This window comes from Trichomycterus rosablanca, chromosome 6 (genome assembly GCF_030014385.1).
Source record: "Trichomycterus rosablanca isolate fTriRos1 chromosome 6, fTriRos1.hap1, whole genome shotgun sequence".
In the NCBI taxonomy this organism is placed as follows: domain Eukaryota; kingdom Metazoa; phylum Chordata; class Actinopteri; order Siluriformes; family Trichomycteridae; genus Trichomycterus; species Trichomycterus rosablanca.
In genome coordinates this window covers 17,589,557-17,608,791 of record NC_085993.1, presented here as the reverse complement: position 1 = coordinate 17,608,791, position 19,235 = coordinate 17,589,557, and the positions used below count along the sequence as shown (strand labels likewise).

The 19,235-nt window shown below is 38.4% G+C and overlaps 1 protein-coding gene across 1 annotated transcript; it reads right to left on the bottom strand.

Moving 5' to 3' along the window:
* Positions 1-4,890: 4,890 nt before the first annotated feature.
* On the bottom strand, positions 4,891-17,451 carry ilrun (inflammation and lipid regulator with UBA-like and NBR1-like domains). The gene is made up of 5 exons (XM_062996687.1): positions 17,196-17,451; positions 15,517-15,671; positions 13,497-13,694; positions 12,178-12,482; positions 4,891-6,875 (listed from the first exon to the last, which is right to left on the bottom strand). The coding sequence occupies exons 1-5, from the start codon at positions 17,351-17,353 to the stop codon at positions 6,840-6,842; spliced, it is 852 nt and encodes a 283-aa protein (XP_062852757.1). The 5' UTR covers positions 17,354-17,451; the 3' UTR covers positions 4,891-6,839.
* Between the last annotated feature and the right edge of the window lie 1,784 nt (positions 17,452-19,235).

Sequence of the window (19,235 nt, the reverse complement as noted above, 5' to 3'; positions counted from 1 at the left end):
GCTATGAACATTTTAAACACGTCTGAAAAATAACATTTTAAACACAGCTGGAAAATAACACCAAATAACCATGTTCATTAAATAGCTATATTAAAATAAAAAAAATCATCTAGTGAGTACATATAAATGTATGCAGGTTCAACCTACAACCTGCACAGTGCCTTTACATACAACATATTCAATTTAATAGCCTGATGGCAGTTAACTTGCAACTGCCTTAGATGAGATGAGCGGTATACTGTAAGTTACAGATGTGCTATGCTTTATAAACAGTGAATCATGTTCTGACTGAAATGTACAACCCCTGCAACACATTCCAAAAAAGTTAGGACAGTACAGCATTTACCACTTTGTAATGTTGCCATTCCTTTTCACCACATTTTAGTACAGAGGATACAAAGTGATTTAGTGTTTCAGGTTTTATTGTGTCTCATTCTTCCTGCAAACACGTCTTAAGATGTGCAACAGTACGGGGTCGTCGTTGTCGCATTTTTAGTTTCAAGATTCTCCACTGACACAGTGACACAGCCCCATACCACGACAGACTCAGGCTTTTAGACTTGCGGATAACAGTCTGGATGGTCCTTTTCATCTTTGGTGCAGAGCACTCAGCATCCATTTTTTCCAAAAAAGACCTGGAATGCTGATTCATCTGACCATCGTAATCCCTTGCCCATGTGGTTATATCAGTATCAGGGATTGAAGATCACGGGTGTTTAGCTTAAGCTTGCACCCTTGGCCTTTACGCACTGAAATTCCTCCCAATTCCTTGAATCGTTTAATGATATTATGCACCACAGAGGGAGAAATATGCAAATCCCTTCCAATCTTTCTTTGAGGTACATTGTTTTTAAACATTTCAATCATCTTCTCACACATTTGTTGACAAACTGGAGATCCTCTGATCATCTTTGCAAAACATTATTTAGTTTTTTCACCTCATTACTAGCCCTAAATTGTTCCCTTCCAAAATTTATTTGGAATGTGTAGCAGGCCTGAAATGCAGGAATGAAGTTATTTTAACTAATGAAGTTGAACAGACAAACTGTCTGCAATCAAATAAAAGTCAATGTAAATGTAAGGAGCACTGCAGTTTTATTTTATTTGCATTTTCCATACTGTCCCAACTTTTTCTGATTTGGGGTTGTATTTAAAAGACTTTAGTAAGAATCAAAGCAAAGATGTGTGCAACTGGGAGATGCTACAACATATTGCAGATAAGGAGGCCTATTATTATTACTTGGATAAAGATCAGACCACAATTTATGAGTAATTAATGCAAGCTTATTAACTTTTACTCTCAACGGAAAAGTAAAACCAAGAAATAACCTTAAGGCCAAAAATGCGGACACCCACCTTACAGCCATATAAATAAAAACGCAATTCAAGACAGTTCTGCTAAAAAAAGCTCATTATTTCTTGAAAGCTGTAATTTGCATACAATGGCAGGTATTTTTTACACAATATGAACATGTTTTAATACAGTGTTCATGCATAAAATGCACACTTTCAACCTAGACAACATGCCAACTTTTATCTTTATAATCATGGCTGGTTATAAATTCATCATCCGCAGGGAGTATAACTGAGTTTGTGCCAAGAAAAACACGTCTTTGATTAAAAGGCCTTCCACGATCACTGCTGGGATAGGTGTGCCATCCAAGGAGTGTTATAATATACAGAAAGTCATTGGCAAATATTTACCAAGATAGACAGTCTGAGCACTCTGCGTGACAGCACGGCCTTCAACGTTCATCATCTTTTTAGAGCAACACATTTAACATTTACTCGATCAAACTCAATTACTTAAAACTAGAGTTTTAATTTTTTTTCGTAGCTGTTGAAATGAAATGAATATTTCATTTTTGAAAATATGCTGGGTTCAAAAAAATACATACAACAAAATTATCAATACGTGTTAATAAGTGGTTTGTTTCAAAGTTGACCTGTTGTTGGTGATTACAGCATCTGGTGGATGACTGGTGGATGACTTTGTTGCTTGGTGCCGGTTGAACCATCTTCAGTTAAATACATCCAAAACTAAAGAGATGGTGGTGGACTTCTGTAGATCTGGGCTCCCCTTGCAGCCAGTCTCTATTGAGGGGTCTAATGTGGAGTTGGTAAGGACCTACAAGTATCTTGGTCTGCAGCTGGATGATAAACTAGACTGGTCAGAAAGCACAGACAATATCTACAGGAGGACACAAAGATGGCTGTATTTCCTGAGAAGGCTGGGGTCCTCCAACATATGTAAGAAACTCCTGCAGATGTTTTATCAATCTGTGGTCGCTAACACTCTCTTCTATGCGGTGGTGTGCTGGGGAGGCAGCATTAAGAATAGGGATGCAACATGGTTGGACAAACTAGTCAGGAGAGCCGGAGCGGTGGTCGGAATAGAGTTGGAATCACTAGCAACTGTGACAGAGAAAAAGACTCTGTACAAAGTGCTTTCCATTATGGACAATCAAAACCACCCACTGCACAAAACTTTTCTGAGACAGAGAAGTGTGTTTTGTAACAGACTACTGTCACAGAGCTGCCCTACAGACAGACTCAGAAAGTCTTTTGACCCCAAAGCTATTAGGCTCTTTAACAGAATTGTGGCACATGTACAGTACATGTACATATCACATGTTATGCCTCAATACTGCTTGCAGAACAGCAGCCCTTCTCATGATGCTTTTTTCATACCTTGCAGTGTATAGCTTATTTTTAGGGCAGCACGGTGGCTCAGTGGGTAGCACCATCGCCTCACAGCAAGAAGGTCCTGGGTTCGATCCCCATGTGGGGTGGTCTGGGTCCTTTCTGTGTGGAGTTTGCATGTTCTTTCGGTGTCTGTGTGGGTTTTCTCCGGGAGCTCAGGTTTCTTCCCACAGTCCAAAGATTTTATTTATTAAAATCTTAATAAATAAATAGAATATAGCTTATTTTTGGGATCATATTCTCAACCAAACATGATGAACTAAATAACCAAGATGTTCTATTTTTATTTTCTCCAGTCAGAGTAAACCTAAAATTGTTTTGATTAGTCTAAATGCATGCATGCTTTTTGGTAATTGGTGATAACATATCTGTATCCCTATAAAAAAAAAAAAACAGTTTGACCAAAGCCATTAAAACATACATGGAATATTTATTTATTTGAACTGCTCCACCTCGACGTACATGGAATAATAGTCTTTATTAATGTCAGAAAGAAAACCAAAACTGTAATTTTATGCTCATAGTAAATTTGTCGATATGGCAAGACGTAATTAAAAAATAAAGAAAAAGGGTCTGTCAAGTGGGCTTTACCTCAGCATCGCAACTGTTCCATGTACTTTTTAATGGGTTTAGTCAAAACTTGTAAAGAATAATCCATATCCGTAATCATGTCTACAATTTTGGATTGGAATTTCCAACAAGGCCATGGATGGTCAGGTGTGCACATAATTTTGGCACCAGAGTATATTAAAGAGTAAAGTGTCAAAGCCCTGTTATGAAACTATGTTTTATGAAATGTTCACCATATGTATTTCTTTTAAGACGTAATTTAACTGTAAAAAAAAATAACATTCAGAAACAATTATGACAAGCCTGCATGTAGCACTATTTTTGTCCCTGGAAACATTTACTGAGAACATATGCTGCAGAAGGTCCCATTCGTACAGCACACAGCTGTTAGTGTTTACATAATGGCCACATTTACTTATATGTCTCTTAATTATGGATCAATCATGTACACCTGCTAAGCTACAGCTTACATTCTGCCAAACATGGCTAAGAGCAGTAACAGAAATCTAATTTAATTAGCAGATTATAACTGCTGCTATTTTTATGAATCCTGTTATACACCGATCATCCATAACATTAAAACCACACTCACTGTCCACTTTATCAGCTCCACTTACCGTATAGGAGCACTGAGTGTAGTCCATCTGTTTCTCTGCGTGCTCTGTTAGCCCCCTTTCATGCTGTTCTTTAATGGTCAGGACCCCCCACAAGACCACCACAGAGCAGGTATTATTTAGGTGGTTCATCATTCTCAGCACCGCTGTGACACTGACATGGTGGTGGTGTGTTAGTGTGTGTTGTGCTGGTATGAGTGGATCAGACACAGCAGCGCTGCTGTAGTATTAAATACCGTGTCCACTCACTGTCCACTCTGTTAGACACTCCTACCTAGTTGTTTCACCTTGTAGATGTAAAGTCAGAGATGATCGCTCATCTATTGCTGCTGTTTGAGTTGGTCATCTTCTAGACCTTCATCAGTGGTCACAGGACGCTGCCCTCAGGGCGCTGTTGGCTGGATATTTTTGGTCGGTGGACTAGTCTCAGTCCAGCAGTGACAGTGAGGTGTTTGAAAGTCCATCAGCATTGCTGTGTCTGATCCACTCATACCAGCACAACACACACTAACACACCACCACCATGTCATTGTCACTGCAGTGATGAGAATGATCCACCACCCAAATAATACCTACTCTGTGGTGGTCCTGTGGGGGTCCTGACCATTGAAAAATAGTGTGAAAGGGGCCTCTTCTATATAGTAAGTAGAGCTGATAACATGGACAGTGTGTGTAGAAACAAGGAGGTGGTTTTAATGTTATGGCTGATCGGTGTAAGGAACACACTCCAGGTGTTATTGTCTCCCTAGGTGGGAGCATCTCGTTGCAGTAAAAAAAAGCTCAGGGTTTCCACTGATTTTCTGTAATTGGTAAGTAGTATTGTTATGCACTTTGTGTTTTTTATTATGCTCGATGTATAACTTTATTTTTAATCCTCCCACCCCCGCCAGTTCGTGAAATTATATCTCATATGAAACCGTTCCATAGTGCAAAAAAGGTTGGGGACCGCTGTACTAGGCCAATAAAAAGCCACTAAATAAACATAAAATTCCAATAACAACAGTTATTCTTCTTAAGTGTTGATTTAATCATAGAAATGTTCATTTACACATACAGGAAAAAAGATTTCAGTTCTGTATTTTCTTTTCTCGTTTAATGTGCTACCATAGAACTCTATGCACTCAGCTCATCCATTCACCATGCCACCATGCATAAACGCAAATTCAAAAAAAGAAAAGAAAAGAAATTAAGAAAAAAGTAAAAACAAAACACACACAAGAGTTACTCCACTGAACTCAGCCTCTCATTCAAACTGACAGCATCGTTACATTGGAAACAGTTACATCTGCACACTTTTGGGATGAACACTAAAAAAAAAACCTCACGAACCCATAACACCGTCCCATGAGCTGTAGGCAGCGGGTAACATTCGCATAGAGATGCTGAAGGAATTTTTTACCTGTCCAATCTTTATGGCAAGCCAGGATTTTAACATCTCTTCTCTTACCAAAAAAAAATCTAATCAGATACCCCCTTGAAACACTGCATAGATTAATCAGTGGTTTAAACAAGAACAATTGTGAACATAAAGACAAAGCACAGGTGTCATGAGTAAACCATCAGTGAGCAAAAGAATAGCAAGAGAAGCAGTTTGAACTCCAACGTCTTAGTGTAACTGATCAGAGAGAAAAAAGAAAAAAGAAAATGAGGTACATGGCTTGTTTTACATGATGACTTAATGGACTGGGATCCTGCACAAGCAGAAAGCTTGTCCTATTTAATAAACATTAAACATTGAAATGACACTGTGGGAAAATCAGTTACAAATTTGAAATTTGATTTAGTATAAATTATTACTATAAATACATGTGTATTATATACTCTTACATATTAAATATTTCATATTCTTTATATTTTATGACTGTTGTGTAAACACGATTTGGGCTAAACAATTCCAGGAAATATTAATATTTATGCATTTAGACTTTTGTGTGCATTAAGTGTTACAAACTCTGTGTAGAAATATCACATGAATTTTAAAAAGTTTAATAATTTGTGTCTAATGTTCTGGGAATGAACTACAAAAACAGATCAGCAATGGTGTTGAACAATGCACTTAAAAATTAACAATAACCCAGCATGCTTGAGCCCATACATTAATACTATACTTAAGAGCTATAGAAATTTAAACCAAGGGTTGCTCTTAAAACCTCAAGGATAAATGAACAACACACACGAGTGACTACAGTAAAATATGGGAGCTGTGAAGCTCAGTGCATTTGTGATAAAGGGGCTGGCTAAGCTTTTCAGTTGCATGTGTGTTCATAGGTTAAACAGTTCCATCTTCTGGCCTCTGACAAGCATTGCTGCTATGTCTGTGTACTGATCCTGAAACTGCAGTGAACTAATGAACCTCTTTTCAAAGACTATTAGGATCTTAATAAATTACATGTAAATGTGAGGTGTATAGTGTAATATAGAATTACATTTCTTAAGTGAGTGTTGTCGCAATAAAATCAGATCATACCGTAAAAGATAAAGAACGATGTAAAATATAAAACTACTTGCAGAGCAAAAAAATCTTCAATGGCTTTATCACTTTTTTGTGCATGGTCCACACACAAGCATAAAAGCACGCATAACGCACGCACGCACGCACACACACACACACACACACACACACACACACACACACACACACACAGCCCCATCTGACTACTGTTGCAACGTGACAATACAAACAAAAAAAAACCTGTGTATTTGACTTCGAGGATTTCTAGCACTCATCTTAATTTAGCATTCACACATGCGTAACTCGGGTGCGTAACACCAGCTGAATGTTGTTTCAGATCCAAACAGCCTTGCCCACATCTTAGGTTCTGTTGTGATGCAAGGGGAGCGTCAGGTTGCCAAGTCTTTTAATAAATCTATCAGTCCCCTCGGTGACCCCACAAAAAAGGGGATTCCAGAGCGACAACTCCAATGAGCAGCCTGCAGGTGGTAATTTGTCTCCTAAGACTGTTCAAATGGGTAGGGCCCGTGGCAGCCCTGGAGAGATGGAGGAGAGAGACAAAATGAAAAGTTAGGACAAAATAAAAACACTGTCTTTAATAATACACACATATTTGCATTACCCATATTACTCAAAGCAGGTGTTATAACTATAGTTCTCAGTGTCAGTGTTTTCCAGCTGGAAAGTGGACATAAGCATATTTAACATTTAAAAAAGTGAAATCTTGTGAATAAAAATCTGGCAAATAAAACAGTTTTTATAGCTTGGATTTTTTTCTTTTAAAAATTAGAACCAAAGAACACTCCATCTCAACACCCAGGCCAAGTTAGTATCTGTGGAAAATGTTGACCAGGCAATTTTGTTTTTGCCTTTGAACTTCTAGACAACTGATCCCACCTCATATAGGCTTTAATTAGCTGACAACATTAAAGCATGTAATCAACTATAAGACGTTCATCTACGATGCTGCTGAAATCCATGGTTGCAAGAGAGAGAAAGTAACTAGCCTCGCTGTGGGTTGGAAAAATGGCACAGTAATGTGCAAAACCACTACACCAGAGATCATCAGATACCAGTTTTAACTAAAACCATATATCAACTGTGCTACTTTTGGGTTAAGACTTCTTTTATATAATTTGGTAGTGGTAAAGTACACTAGTTGATCCATGGTTCCAATCTCAGCGCTGCTATCGGCCGGTCGGGCGCCTGCTTGGACAAGATTGGCTAATGTCTAGGAGGGGATGGACAAAACAGCCTAGTCACTGAAAAATCAGTCCCTTTGCCACATGTGTATAAAATCAGGCACTTAGCCATACAGTCTGCCTTTACAAACATTTCTGAAAGAATGGGTTGTTCTAAAAAGCTCACTGACATGATTGTGAGTGGGTTTTTTTTTTTTTTAAGCGGACATGTTTAAGAACCACAGCAACTCAGCCACAAAATAGCAGACCATGTAAAATGAATAGTTCTAAGATGTATAAAGCATAAGTCACCAATGCTCTGCTTACTTAATAACTGCAAAGTTCCGACTCTCCTCTGGCATTAACATCAGCACAAAACTGTGACATTTATTTATTTTATTAGGATTTTAATGTCATGTTTTACATGCTTTGGTTACTTTCATGACAGAACAGGTAGTTACTGTTTACACAAGATTCATCAGTTCAAGTCTTTAATGTCAAACACAGTCATGGACAATTTTGTACCTCCAATTCACCTCACTTGCATGTCTTTGGACTGTGGGAGGAAACTGGAACTCCCGGAGAAAACTCACGCAGACACTGAGAGAACATGCAAACTCCACACAGAAAGAACCCAGACCGCTTCACCTGGGAATCAAACCCAGGACCGTCTTGCTGTGAGGTGACAGCGCTACCCACCAAGCCACTGTGCCACCCCAGTTTTGTATAAACTGTATTTTAGTTTAAACCAATCAAGCTTTGCAATAATCGTCATTTGGAGACATGAGTTTCATGAAGTGAGTTCATGAAACTTTTTGTTAAAGGGTGAATTAAACCTTATGAAAGAGCCACAAAGCCATAACAAAAGATTCCAGCATTAAGAAACATAAGATGACTATAAGCAAACCCGATACTCCTTATCATAGTTCAGTCACCACACCGTATTTCTTCTTACTTCTGGGTAAGTTTCATTGACTGTGCTTAGACAAGTTAATCGCCAAACTGGGTCAAAGTTTAATCAGATCGAATGTTAAGCACAGTGGCAAGGTGGAAATACTAATCGGCAAAGTAGTGAATCCAGCCTCACTCCACAGAATTGAAAAAAATGTTAGTAGAAGCGAAACATTTCAGTTGTGCAATACAATTGCTAACAAGGACTGGAGTTGAGAACCAATTCTTTAACAGATTACATATTTTTTTCTGTACAGCATATCTCAAGTACACTTTGAAACACTCCCTAAGCCAAGCAGTGAAGGTCTTTGCATCCACTAATCTGCCTTAATACTTTAGGATTGATAGGTTTTTCTCTGCCATTTTTAAATCAGCTAAAATGTGTCATATCAAATGAGTGTGTTAATGGACAGTCTAACACACACAGTAAGTCAACATATTTCAGTTTGCTGAGGTTCATAATTACCCCTCCCATCAAGTACAACAAACCCTTGTGAATTAAGCCACCCACCACCTACACCAGGTAATACTTTAGTCTAATCTACTTATAGGGTTAAATAATACTTGTCCTATATAACTATAGACTTTAAATAGCTATACAAAATCCTAAAAAACCTTTTAAATATGAAACTAATATTTTTCAGCATTTAAGGTTAGGGTGTGCCATGTAATAACAGGTTTGGAATGGAATGTATGACATAATGCTGCAAACCTAAGACACACAGTCAGCACTATCAGGATGACTCTGCAAAAAAAGTGACCGAAAGTTAACACTCACTGCGTGGAGTTTTATATACCTGCCTGTTGGAATGGATGCCTCTTTTCCACTGCTTGGTACCCCATCGTTTCTGATTTTATGCCCTTTATGTTTAAAATCTAGTCATTTTCTATTCCCAATTGTGAATCCGCTTTCGCTCGCACAACGTCCAATTGTATCAACGAAAGCCGGATCACCACACACCCCTCCGACACATGGCCAATCTGCGGCTCTTCTGATCACCTGGCAGTGTTGGGTTCCCACACAGAGTCATATCACACTAAGCCATGCTAAGCTCCATCTGATTGATTTTTAAACGCGTGATCCCACATTTAGTGGTTGTTTCCACTGCCAAATGAGCTGTACGGTACCTAAGTACCCATGCTAAACCTGGTTATACTTTTAGATAGCACCAAGCAGACTGAAGCTGACTGTATTGATGCTGTAAGAAACACTGCAGAATCTTGATCTCCTGCTACCGGGATAAGACTTTACAAGCACCACATTTATAACCCAACTGCAACTGGCTGCATTCAAGTTATGGAAAACAAACTTCAACATGGCTACAGAAAATTAAAGACCAAAATAATGACCGTAACAACGGCGGCAAAGCAATCCAAAAATTGTCCTGTTGAGGCTACTTTGTTTCCAGTTTTTGTGCAGCGTATGTACAACTTTAGTGAACTTCTACTTTTATGGACACCATTGTGCAACTGGAAACGGACAATATCATGGTTGGTACAGATAGTTCTGTATCTGAATGCGTACCATACCTGTAGGGCACCACAATGACAAAGAGGATTTACAATTCCAAATTCCCAATGATTCGATGCAACACATTAAGACTTTTGTTTCATGACTGCAAATTAGATCATTATGTTTTTTATTCTTTTTCAATGTCGTATTATAACTTGGACTGAAATAAAATGCAAACCCTCTCTAAGTATGGATTTCAATGATTAGTACAGATCTCTGCAGAGTCCCGGTTTGTAATGCACCCTTACCCACCTTCAGTGGCAACAGTTTTGTTTGCAGACTTAATTGAAAATTTTAACCCATTTAACATGAGAACTTTTTTAATGCGTTTAACAAAACACATTATTATGCATTAAACAAAACAGAAGCCATGATTGTGGTATATATCAAGATGTCTCATTATAAAGGGAAAATCAATCATCATTTTACTGATCTTCATTACTGCCATGTTCTCTGTTAAGCTGTTATTAATCAATAAAGCACAAAGACTGTTTGATCCAAAGCTCAGTGATGTGTTTTATATTTTGATAGATTTCTAACAGTGAACTAAAGCTTACCTATGCAAAATATAATTTTCGTACACACCTTTTTGGGACCAGAGTGGTTTAGAGGATTATAAATAACTAAGGCCCTAGCTAATTCACGGCTGTGAAAAAAGCGTCACTGACCATGAAATATGCAATCTGCAGTGAAATTCAAAATTTAAGGTTTGTGTTTAGCGAGTAAACATATTTTATTCGCAAAGTGTACGAAATATGAGGGGCAATATGCGGCAGTCCTAGCAATCATATGGCATCATAATTAAGGTAGTGTAACAGACCTTTCTGTGGTGTAGGGTACTGACAAAGTTTGATGTGTGTGTTTATGTATTGAGTGCATTTTGTCCCTTTGGGGATTCCATAGTCAATGTAAAAGTGTGTTTCTCAACATGATCATCACGTAGTCTGTGCTCACAAGAACAAGCCAGTAAAGTATTATGCTCCCGATAGTTTGTCTATGTACAGTTTATTTCTTTCTTTATAAACTCAGCAAACTCTAAGGATGCTCGGTTACACTAGCAATTGGTTAAATAAATGTCCAAGATGTCCAACAAGTTTAAAGCAGCTAATAATACTCCTCAGGTAACTAAGTTTGGAAAACTCCCAACCAATTCAGTAGATGCAGAATGTCGTCCTTCAACTATTAAGGTAGGCTGTGCTGTGTATTGTAGCTTCTATTTATTTTACCATTCAGTTTATGAGGGTTTTTTAATGACTGCTGTGAAATTAAGCAAATTTCCACGTGAATTTAATAGTGCTCTAAACATAACAAACATGTTCTGAAAATAAGGTTTGTACACTGAACTCACTGTCATGTTTGTAGAACCGGTTTGGTATGACTTCACCCGTTATCATGCTGAAAGTAGCCATTATAAGATGTGTAAAAGGTGCCCATTAAGGGAAGCACATACTCAGCAACAATACTAAAATAGGCTGTGCCAGGGATGTTAGTGATTATAGAGGAAACCATTAACTGACAAAAAAATGATGGTTTGATTAATGCAGACAGTTAAACCAACTGCATCTTTGTATTCTGATTGGCTGGTTTGGTTAGCCCTTTACAGAGCTGCTTACTACTGGCTACCACTTAAAATCTACATTTTGACAGCTGAACTAAATCTGCTTGAGATGTTTATGTTCATCCAATGTCTTTCAATAATGCCATGTACACAATATGATGTTTTGCATATAATATAGTATAAAAACCTGATATGAAAGTTTGATGTTTTATATTGATTAAGACAATATAACCTTGTCTCTCTTTTTTGTATTTTCCCCTCATATTTTTCACTAATCACTGACAAATCCACTATTGAAAGATACTTTGCCAAAATCATTGAAGGAAAAAACATTAGATTTATAACTGTAGTTTCCTTAAAAAGCATGAAAGCAAAACAAACTCCACTGATTCATAAGAATCCATTTTTACCAAATGTGTGTGTTTGTTGATTTACAGCCAGTTGCAGCTATTTCTTGGCTAGTACAGGTTCTTTTTATGTGTGCCTTATTTCTTCTCAGAATTACGAATAGAATTTTAAACTGTTCCTGGTGGTTTGTTATTATAATTCTATAGTTATTATTATTTACAAAACAAATACTGTGCACATACTTGTGTTATTTAAAAGAGAATACTCCTCCCACCTTCGGTACATACCTGGCTGTAAGTCACTACCGATAAGTTGCTTTGTAGACCATTTGGTGTAATATTTACAGAGTTGTGTGAGAGTCCATTTTGATCTGGCTGAATGGAGTCCAGAGGGGCTACCCAAGGGCCTCTGGGGTCCTTTAGATGATCTTCATTGGCATCTTGCTTGTTTTTCTGTGGTGAGGCAAAGGGATTAAAGTCTCCTTCTACATTGCGATGTGGCTGAGTGTTGAATTCTGTCTCGAAGGACGACAGCTGCTGCGTGACCCCAAGCAGACCACCAACCTCCACACTCAGGATCACCCAGATTACGTCTAAATAACAAATAAAAAAAACAAAACAATAAATGACTACTAATGCTAATAGAACAAATACAGAGTTGTTTGTTTGGCACTTATGCACACCTTCTTTAATTTTAAATGAGTATATTAGTCTGGTCACAGATTGTCTGCATAGCTGTATTAGTGTACTTTGTTGGCCTTTCCAGACAGTGTGTTTTTTAAATTTCAGTAGTCCTGTTTAATTTATCATTTAAAAGAACTACTTCATAAAAAAAAACTATTGCTGTTGGGTTTTAAATATAGCGCTCCAGTAGCAAGTCTGTCATGACTGCTCTTGACCAATCAGTTTGTTTTTCCACCCATACTGGTCGCTTTGGTATGCTTTGCCCCTTGGCCCAAAAAGGATAACCAAATTTATTACCAACAAGTTAAACATACCATGTTTTTGTGCCCTGTTCAATGTAAAGTCACCCCGTTTGCAAGTCAATTATTGACTATAAGCCATTTACTGCTCTTGTTTACCCCCATGTTCAGCATTTATTAATCTACAAGGGACCCCTGTTAGACCCCCAATGACCAGATTTTATTTGGGTAGTGGACCATTCTCAGCACTGCAATGGCACTAACCTGTTTTTGACATAGTAGTGTGTGTTTGTGTACTTGTATGAGTGTAGTAGGAGCAGCAGTGTCACTACAGTGCTGAGAATGCTTTATCACCTAAGCATCATCTGGTCAATGAAAGTCCTATAAAGGTTTTGTCCTGTTGATACATGGGGTACTGGTGGTTATAGTAAGTAACTGTATACCATCAAGGTTTTTCTGTATGGTATGTGCAGCTAAAATAATCAATCATGTACTTGCACGTGTATCACATGTACTTGTAATGTGTACCTTTTGTCAAAAGTTGTATCCGAATCAGAAAAGTTTATTGTCATTTAAACACGTTTCCTTTGCATACTAATGTACAGTTTAGAAACATGTTATCATAGGTGTGAAAAATCATGGAAACTTGAAAGTCTGTGCCCACAGTGTAATGTGGCTTCTTACCTCCGTAGAAGAGTCCAGTAGCTGTACACATTCTCCACTGGCCTTGGTACATGCCTGGATTAGCTGGACTGTGCATCTGCACGCTGACATCTGAGATTTCCTGTGGCTCCAGAGACCTCACCATCACCATATTCACATGACCAAACTGATCTCCGCCGATGTACTTCAAACAAACGCCTGGGGGCCATGACTCTGAGCCTACAAGACACAAGTCAATGTCTCATGTAAATAAAGTCATTAAGATGCTAAAAAACTATCCTACAGCAAGACAAATATCTTCCTTTTAAGTACCTTGACCTGACATTAACAGTGTGTATCCCACTAAAATTATTATTATAATAACAGATTTGCCTGATCTGTGTGGAATACTGGTGGAGTTCTCACAGCTTGCTAGACAATATCCCAGATGTGTTTGGTCAATTTATCAGCTTAATGTTGTACAGGGTAAATAAACGTATGATAAAACTGTATACTTTTTGATGGCACCAACCCACATTGCACCTACAGGGGTTGGACAATGAAACTGAAACACCTGGTTTTAGACCACAATAATTTATTAGTATGGTGTAGGGCCTCCTTTTGCGGCCAATACAGCGTCAATTCGTCTTGGAAATGACATATACAAGTCCTGCACAGTGGTCAGAGGGATTTTAAGCCATTCTTCTTGCAGGATAGTGGCCAGGTCACTACGTGATGCTGGTGGAGGAAAACGTTTCCTGACTCGCTTCTCCAAAACACCCCAAAGTGGCTCAATAATATTTAGATCTGGTGACTGTGCAGGCCAAGGGAGATGTTCAACTTCACTTTCATGTTCATCAAACCAATCTTTCACCAGTCTTGCTGTGTGTATTGGTGCATTGTCATCCTGATACACGGCACCGCCTTCAGGATACAATGTTTGAACCATTGGATGCACATGGTCCTCCAGAATGGTTCGGTAGTCCTTGGCAGTGACGAGCCCATCTAGCACAAGTATTGGGCCAAGGGAATGCAATGATATGGCAGCCCAAACCATCACTGATCCACCCCCATGCTTCACTCTGGGCATGCAACAGTCTGGGTGGTACGCTTCTTTGGGGCTTCTCCACACCGTAACTCTCCCGGATGTGGGGAAAACAGTAAAGGTGGACTCATCAGAGAACAATACATGTTTCACATTGTCCACAGCCCAAGATTTGCGCTCCTTGCACCATTGAAACCGACGTTTGGCATTGGCACGAGTGACCAAAGGTTTGGCTATAGCAGCCCGGCCGTGTATATCGACCCTGTGGAGCTCCCGACGGACAGTTCTGGTGGAAACAGGAGAGTTGAGGTGCACATTTAATTCTGCCGTGATTTGGGCAGCCGTGGTTTTATGTTTTTTGGATACAATCCGGGTTAGCACCCGAACATCCCTTTCAGACAGCTTCCTCTTGCGTCCACAGTTAATCCTGTTGGATGTGGTTTGTCCTTCTTGGTGGTATGCTGACATTACCCTGGATACCGTGGCTCTTGATACATCACAAAGACTTGCTGTCTTGGTCACAGATGCGCCAGCAAGACGTGCACCAACAATTTGTCGTCTTTTGAACTCTGGTATGTCACCCATAATGTTGTGTGCATTGCAATATTTTGAGCAAAACTGTGCTCTTACCCTGCTAATTGAACCTTCACACTCTGCTCTTACTGGTGCAATGTGCAATTAATGAAGATTGGCCACCAGACTGGTCCAATTTAGCCATGAAACCTCCCACACTAAAATGACAGGTGTTTCAGTTTCATTGTCCAACCCCTGTACTTGTTAAGGGACCTTGGGTTATCCACCATTGCAGCTACTTGGAGTATTGTAGTATCCAACTTCTGGTTTTAATCAGTGTTTTCAAGGTTTGATAAAAGAAAAAACTAATAAAGCAAAAAAGCTTAAATTCAAGACCATGAATGGTAATTTTTTTTTAAAAGCAATGCATAACTTAACAATAAAAATAAGACTTTTAAATGAGCCACAGACACCATGAAAGACTAGCTCAAAGCTAACACAAACCTGTGTTCTGTATCCGCCATGTCTTTGTGAACTGTGTGTCAGGAGGCACAGACTCGCCCTCGCCAATCGTAACATCTTCTACAAAAGACATTGATGGTGTGTTGATGTTTGGACTTTCAAAGTCATAATATGCACCAATAGCCGCTTGAAGATTCCTATTGATAAAGAAAGAAACTCTATAAAGTAGGTCAACATACAAAATGTGCTAAAAAGCTCAGACAATGTTAAGTAATACTCTTTACATTAACATAAGGTTGAAGTATTCAGTACCCCTTTCTCCTCTTTAATTATAAATTGACTTTTTTGCACTTATGCAGCAACTTGACCAACACTGTCACTAAATGTTTAAGCTCACTAGCATTTAAAAGTCGAAATTTGTCAGATTGTGAACAACTGAAGTGTACGGAAAACAACTGGGTACAATTACTTCATTATAATAAACTATATTACCTTTCTATATGGCACCTGAACCTGCCACAGGTACTCTAGCAACATCTGCAACTTAAATATGTAGATTAATAAATACTAGAGGCCATTAAGATGTGTTGTGAAGCACCTCATGGTTTTGGCTTATAACCCACTTAATCGCTTAAGTATGACAGGTAAAAGTTCCTCCTCAAAAAGAACAGGACACCAATCTATTGCAGGGCCTTGACAACCCCCAAGCCCTTGTTTTTGTTTTGAGTGCTAGACAGCAAATGAATAGAAAACAAACTGCAGTCATATTTATTTGATTTATGTATGGAACATTGATGGCATAACCTGACCTTACGATACATTACACAAAGTCTAATGGACATGTGAAATTGGGGGAGACCAAAAGCAGTAATGCTGGTGTTATTACAATGCATTACATCCAGCAATAAAACACTTAGTATTTAAATGCTATAAAGTCATTTAATAAAAATAATAACTGTATACTGTAGGTGATTAAAAAAGATAATGTAGACAGGTCATTATGTGTAAGAAGAGCTCGGTGAACTGTTATGTAACTTTGACCTAAGACAGAGCATGTAAACAAAGTAAACGTTATTATTAATAATGCTTAAAATATATTTTTCTTTTTTTCTTTTCTTTGTTTACAACAGTTAAAGATCATTTTACAAAATTAAATTCGTGTCAGACGTTAAAATACTGACTGAGTGTTAAATCGTGACTAGACTAGCAATGCTAACAAGCTAAGTGTTACGTTATGTTGACAAACAGATGAATGCTAACGCTACCTGGCTAAGTGTCGTTAATAAACATTTGGTATGTTTTGCTCCTTGCAGCCAGTAAACAGATTTTTTAAAATGCTCAATAAGCGTAGACATGGTTAATCACGGTCAGTTTAATTGACTTTTGCTCAGAAGTTAAATTATTTGTACATGTGGTTTACGTTACCTGTGTACTTTTTAACAACTCACCTATACCGCTCCTAGCTCAGTTATATCACAGCACCGATAGCTTAGCTACATTTGCTGGTTAACCAAAACAGGACTAAACTGTCTTCCCCTCCAATTTATACCAAATTCCCATCTACATAAACCCAACTCAATAGGAACCTAGAACAACTCTATATTTGAATAGTGTAATATTGTGTAATTATAGTGCATATAAACACCCCCAAAAAATGTCAGAAGTCAGTGCTGTCAAAACAAGCTCAGGCAGGTAAGGCCGCTGCGGCTCCTCGAACTCACCAGTTGGTCATGTCCAGGAAAAACGCGCAACCGGCCGGGTTCAGCTGGAAGCCCAGCAGCCTCTGGAACTCGGAGATCAACACATCTTTGTCCGTGGTGCCCATGCAGCTAAACCTTTGCATGAGCTCCTGGTCCAGATCGACGTCCATGCCCTCCATGAGCAGGTGTGCCGGGGCAGCGGCGGGACAAGTTTTCACTTCAATCCGAGGCCTCGTTCTCTCATAACAACAGCATAAAGGCTCTAGCGACACAGTGCCAGCTCTCAGCACGCATGGCACAGCGCTACGACCTGACGTCACTGCGCCCGACGTCAGCTGTTGCTATTCGAGTGCGGTAAGCGCGTGCCCGCGCAGACGCGCACGCACACACACCCACACGCGTTATTTATTTATTAATTTATTTTAATAAATGTTTTGCATTGCAGTTGCATTGCTGAATAGTTTGCGTTTGCATCGACGAGCAGCACAAAGTGTATTTAATATTTTCAGCAAACACAACCACGTGGTGAAGTTCAGATAACTGCTAATTTTGACATTTGCAACATTGTGTTGATGTAGTTAAAACGTCAAAATAAAAAAAATTACATGTTTCAGGGGATGTAACAACACATAAAAACATTCAATCGCAACCATTCACATACTGTTTTGCAACCTTTAAGTCTGCTTTTTTAGCAAATTGTATAAACCTCAATATTTATAATCGATTTTCTCATCTGCACTGTTCTACTATTTGTCAGTCAAGAACAGAGTAAAAGTGTAAAACAAGTAATTAAATAAATGTTACAAAGAAAATAGTTTTTGTCACCGTTTTGGGGATGTAAATGATTAACTGGTTAACCGATAAGTCATTGCTCAAATTTTGCTGTTGGTTATAAAGTCCCTGCATAGTCCCTTAACACACATTAAATACAAAACACACATTTGCTTACATAAATCTTACATAAAACTAGCACCATCTGTTCAATATATACATATAAAGTTATGAATGTACAGATATACAGCAATAAAATATAATCTACTGTGAGTCCGTTAATGTAAATGTTTCAAGTATTATTCCGGCATATAACATTTCAATTTAGAATAAGAATAATTTTTTAATGTCCAGATGTGCAGGTATTGTACAGAATAAGTTATGTGTATCAAGTCAAGTTAAATTTATTTATATTACAATGAACATTGTCTCAAATCAATTTTACAGAATCCAGGACCAACAGACCAAAAACCCCCAAAATAAGGAATAGGGCCACTTTTTACCACTATTTACACAAAATGCAATCCTCTTATACAAGCCCTGAATGTATGTAGTGGATTGCTGGAGTACTTGCTTTAGTTATGAAAATATTTTTCTTGCAGTAGTGATGTAGGATATCTACTTTGCAATTTGCTACTTAAAATTTACAAAAGGCCAAGGAAGAAGCTTGACTTTATCCTGGTGTTAATCAAACACTTTTAAATTTGATTTCAATGTATAATCATCCTGAAATATTGATAGGGATGGTTGTTTGTACAATAGAGTGCACATGGTACTGTAAATCTGCCCTATACGTATTACATATTCATATTCTTTATTATATTTAACAGTGACTTCTTCCAAACATTAATTCATTTAATAATAGTTTTACCACCACTTTATCCAGGTCAGGGTTCTTGGGTGAAGGGTAGACAACACCAGGTTGCCAGTCCATCACAGGGCAAACCCACACACTCACACTAGCTCCAATTAGCCTGACTGCATGTCTTTGGACCAGCAGTCAGTAGGAGGAAACTGGAGCACATGGAGGAAACCCATGTGGGCAAACGGACAACATGCAAACTCCACACAGCAAATTCCCTGACAGCCTGGCCGAGAAATCAAACCAAACCATTTTTTGCTGTGAGGAGACTTCACTTCACTTCACCAGTGGTTCTCAAGCCTTTTGTTAGTTGAGCTTCAATGGTTTGACGCTCATGATGTAGGAGTCTCAAACTGACCTGGTGGTACTGTACAGTGTTTTGAATATTTGGTTTATTTTCATATGTTATGCGTGGAGGGAGGGTTTGT

What these genes read in the sequence shown, in the direction of transcription:
- ilrun (XM_062996687.1), bottom strand. Translation starts at nt 17,353, where the DNA reads ATGGAGGGCATGGACGTCGATCTGGACCAGGAGCTCATGCAAAGGTTT. An exon ending in TTCCTGGACATGACCAACTG is followed by an intron (nt 15,672 to 17,195) that starts GTGAGTTCGAGG and finishes CTTTATCAATAG; the next exon opens with GAATCTTCAAGCGGCTATTG. An exon ending in ATGGCGGATACAGAACACAG is followed by an intron (nt 13,695 to 15,516) that starts GTTTGTGTTAGC and finishes TGTGTCTTGTAG; the next exon opens with GCTCAGAGTCATGGCCCCCA.